Genomic DNA, 4,867 nt, shown 5'->3' on the forward strand with positions numbered 1-4,867 from the left:
CTGCACAAAAGTAGTCCATGTTTTGGGTAAATGAAATCAATATTACTTTTGATTCGAACTAACGGCTCCAGTATCGACACTATTTTATATATATTGCCACTCCAATGTTATTGTTATCCCAGTATAATTCGACACTGCTAAAATGCAGTGAAAATCCATCTCATCGTAACCATAGGACGGGACCCCCGGGAAGGAGCGACTGTTGCCTCTTGTAGAAGAATTGCAGCGGTTTCCAGAGTTTCGAGAGCGTTGGATCCGGTATAGCGCGTACGATGCCGAATGCACGTGGTTTTTGCATAAAGTATGTACCTTGCGACTCGGATAAACCAATTGACACTGAAACGAACTCTCTCGTTCATGCGTTTACGTCTGTTTTGATTCGTAGGTGCTGCAACACAAATTGCAAGATACGACGTGGCACTTGGAGACGTCGGCGGACGGTGTCGTGTCCCGCTACACCATGTAAAATCTATATATATATATGCGTGACATTTGAAAAATGTGTGATTTCGAAACGGCATCACTGATGCAATTTATACACTATAATATATATATATATATATATGCGTGTCATTTTACAAATGTGTGATTTCGAAACTGCATCACTGATGTAAATGTATATATATATATATATATATGCGTGACATTTGACACATGTGTGATTTTGAAACGGCATCACTGATGTAATTTATACACTGTATTAAGAGGATCCAAGTATGAATAAGTATACTATTGTGTAGTAGTCCTCCGATGATGAATCTACATACGTTTCGTCACAATTACTATGATTCGTTTAAAATATGCATCGAATAAAACCCATTTCGAAGTGAGTGGAAGGGAATCCCTCAGTATAGTAGTACTAGGGTTCATATTCATATATAATCTACTTTTGCAAGTTGGGATTCAATACCAACCTACGACATTCGCCATGCACATGGGAACATTGTAATTGTCGTCTTCGCTGAAATGTGGACTTAGCACTTGATTCGAGCATCTGATTTTTAAGCTTCTTCAATGTATGGTATTCAAATTTAAAGATGTGGTGTTATCACGATGCTGATCGATGATTGGTTGAAACTCTCCTCCTTAGTGCCACTGGATTGGCCAATGTATTCAAAAAATGCATTTGCCAAATATTGATTCGATTCAAAGTCGAATCGATTTGACAAAATACGAGTTTGGGATCGTTGATTTTCCCATACTTCGAAGCTCGAATGGTTATATGTTTGACAGGTTTACGTTTTAAACACTTTATTATTTATTCAGAATTTTTACAATTATTTGAAAAATATTCTGTTTCGAAGCGTACGTACATACAGTATATTGTGCTTTGGAGCCAAATCCTTTGCTCGATGATGATGATGTTTTCGATGCTGAATTTTGTATAATCAACGTATCACACACTATTTCAAGTCACACCTGAATTCTTGAATCGTGTTGTGGGTTTTGATTGGTCGATGATACTCCGTCGATGCTCCAACTACGAATTGAATATGATTTGTTGTCTTATATTGTGCTTTCAAGTGAAATTTCGTGTTGTGGTGTGGTTTCTCGTTGGAATTTAATTCGAATTGATTGGCTACTTCAGAAGAGCTCAAAATTATTAGCCAATCAAAACCCATTTCTCAATGAAATTCAACCAATCAGATCGATTGTGGATCGGTTTGGTTGGCGCGATTCGATTGCACCCCCTCCCCATATTTGTATATCAAATCGACAATACTAGTACAAGGTTTGTGAAAAAAATACTGTGTAGGTATGACTTTTACGTCGAGTATTTGGTTCCGTTTGGCGAGTGTTTGACCGACTTGGAGCGAAAAGGCATGCACGTGGACTTGCCATATCTCGCCAAAGTAGAGCGGCAAGCGCTGGATGACCGCGCCGCGCTTGAAGAACAAGTCAGGCAATGGGTGTCCAGGTACTTATTTGGATATCTTTGAGAAAAATATATAAATATTTGGGATTTTTGGGCAGACTTCGAGTTTTGTACTGAAATTTGGATGTACACAAAGGCCAGTGGAGATGACAATCACACTAATTGGAGTGTCCTGATGGAAAGCTTTGTGTTATCCAGTGGGGATGCTACCCATCACACTAATTTGAGTCCCGCGCGTACTTAGTTGTGGATGGTGGACCTGAGTACTGCGTAAACAATCTGATTGTTGATTGGCTATCGATTTAAACTAGACGGGCGTTTTTGTGGTGGTGGTGTTTATTCCAAACAAGAGCTGGTTAGCTAATATTTATTTAGCTCAACGCACACACTGGGGGATTATATATTTCGTTTACTCTATGTTTGGGTTGTGGACTTTATGTATTGTTAAATAATATATTATATATAGATACGTTCCCGAAGCGCATCGGATGAACTTGGCGAGTGCAAGCCAAAAACAACAATTGCTGTTTGCGCCGTTTTCCAATCCCCACAAAAATATCGAGTTACCCGTGGAGCGCCTCTTTGACGTGGACAACATTGAACAAGTCGTTGAAAACCCCGAAAAGCAATCGAAACCCAAGAAAAAGCGATCGATTGCGATCCGGGGGCTTGGCATCCCGCCCGTGCAGTTTACAGCGTCGGGAAACCCCGCCGCCACCGCCGACGCGCTTAAGGAACTCGCAGGCAACGTACGTCTCACGTGTTTATTATTATTATTATTATTATTACCTACAATGGTAATAGGATTTGTTTGGCTTTTTTTCATTTTTTTTACAAACAAGAATATTTACCTTGTATGGAAGTCTTTAGAGTGGATCATAAATTATTTTCTACTGGACAAGTAGTATCCATATTTCACTTTGATTTGGAACTTCCATGTTTGAAAATATATAGAAACTATTTTGAATGATAAAAAACAATCTATAATAAGAATAAATAAATAAAAATAAATATTTAATTATACTTTTGTTAAGAATTATTTTAAAAGTGATTTTAGCCACTGGCAACACCGCCACAGTATGGACGAGCGTTTGATCATTTTGAAGACCCTGAAGAAGGCGCGGCGGCGTGCCAGGCGCTGAAAAAGATGTACGACATGAGCTCCATGGACACAATGATCAACAACTTTATCCTGCCGCTGCAAGGTATAAACTTGTCCTTTTACCCAAAATGGCGACTTTTGCGCTGATTCGCCAAATGTATCGATCGATTGTTTGTACTGACTTTTGTAAGAATCACATCCGACGTCACATGCACACTAATTCAATGTTGAATTAATTGGTCGAAGGGACGATTTTTGATTGGCCAGTTAATTCGAGTTCTTCGTTTTGATTGGTCGATCTTGATTGTCTGCCTTCGATTTGGTTATTCTGCTCATTTGATTGAGCATCGCACTCGAATTTCGAATCGACTTGACAATAACCTGTCTATTTGCGAAAATGGATACTGGGTTGTCGTGAATAAAACTGATAGCTTCATTTGTACATCGACGCCACGTGTGATCCTATATCTTTGTATGTAGAAAGGTATCGGAATTCACCTTTCTATATATATATGTAGAAAGGTATAGGATTTCACAGGACTCGATAAAAAGGTGCATTCTAAAGTATGTATACTTATTGGAAGCGGTTCGTACAACGTTTTTGCATTATAGTATTGTCGATGATTCGGTGCAAATTTCCAGACCCCGTCGAATCGAATCACGAATCGACGTTATTGGCTAATCCATTCTATAGAGTGGATTTGATTGGCTCAAAAGGACAAGTATATTCAACCAATCAGAACTCCGGCGTGATTTATATTGATTCGACAAACCAGGCGAATTTTGGAAATATATAGCGAATTCACAATATTGTGTTTTTGCGTATAATTTGGGCTTTTGTGCTGATTCGCAAAGTGCATCAATCGATTGTTTGTACGGAGTTTTGTACATACTTTTGCGGATTCTTTGGTTCATTTATTTGGTCTGGGCCGTCGATTTTTCATTCTCCATGTCGCTCCAGTTTAGCATAAACACAACAATATATATTTTGGTACTTGAAGTCTAAATAGAGTAGTTATATATATAGTCGTGGGTGGGTGTATAGGATTTCACACGTCCATAACTTTGCATTATATATAGTCTATATCTTGTATAGAGTAAGTTGTATATAGTGGTGTATATATATTAGTGTGTGATATACTATATGCATGTAAATGTAACCTGTGGCGATAGAATTGGCCGACGCCGACGGCCGTGTGCATGGCGCGTTGAACTTAAACACAGACACTGGTCGCCTGAGTTCTCGAAAGCCCAACCTCCAAAACCAAGTACCTGTCGACATCATATACACTTACAAATCAACTATAAATAGCCCGCAATGGACAAAGATCGGTACAAAATCAGAGATGCGTTCACGGCGCCCGAAGGCAAACTGCTCGTTGTCGCAGATTACAGTCAACTGGAGCTTCGGCTGCTGGCCCATGTCACACAGTGCCAAGGCATGATCGACGCCTTCAAGGTACGACCTAACAAGTTGGAGCGTACAAACATCTTCTATCCATACATACATGTGTTTGATTGCAAAGTGTTGATATATATATGTTGATTGGAAAGGGGCTATATCGAACCATGGTTATGTATGTATATATATAATGTGGCTATACATTTATGTTTATAGAAATGCATAGTTACATTTCCAATATGCATATATATATTATATATATATATATTATATATATATATATATTGCATAGAAACCATATACAATAGAAAAGTTGTAGATGCGGTTTGTTGGTGTCTTGTTTCAATCTCAATGTTGTTTTGGACACACATGCTTTGCGTGATATATATATATATATAATGTGTATGTGATGTTTGGATGATATATATAATGTGTATGTGATGTTTGCGTGATATATATATATATATATATATATATATATATATAT

General features: G+C 38.2%; 1 protein-coding gene across 1 annotated transcript in view; it reads left to right on the forward strand.

The window, feature by feature from the left end:
• Positions 1-4,867, forward strand: part of H257_12730 (hypothetical protein) — a 10,795-nt gene that overhangs the window by 2,333 nt on the left and 3,595 nt on the right. Inside the window, exons 3-9 of the mRNA XM_009840035.1 lie at positions 176-301; positions 386-462; positions 1,757-1,918; positions 2,343-2,625; positions 2,934-3,081; positions 4,152-4,246; positions 4,291-4,437. Coding sequence (XP_009838337.1) covers positions 176-301; positions 386-462; positions 1,757-1,918; positions 2,343-2,625; positions 2,934-3,081; positions 4,152-4,246; positions 4,291-4,437 — 1,038 coding nt within the window. The remainder of the gene's footprint in view (positions 1-175; positions 302-385; positions 463-1,756; positions 1,919-2,342; positions 2,626-2,933; positions 3,082-4,151; positions 4,247-4,290; positions 4,438-4,867) is intronic.

This window comes from Aphanomyces astaci, assembly GCF_000520075.1.
Source record: "Aphanomyces astaci strain APO3 unplaced genomic scaffold supercont1.42, whole genome shotgun sequence".
NCBI lineage: Eukaryota > Oomycota > Saprolegniomycetes > Saprolegniales > Verrucalvaceae > Aphanomyces > Aphanomyces astaci.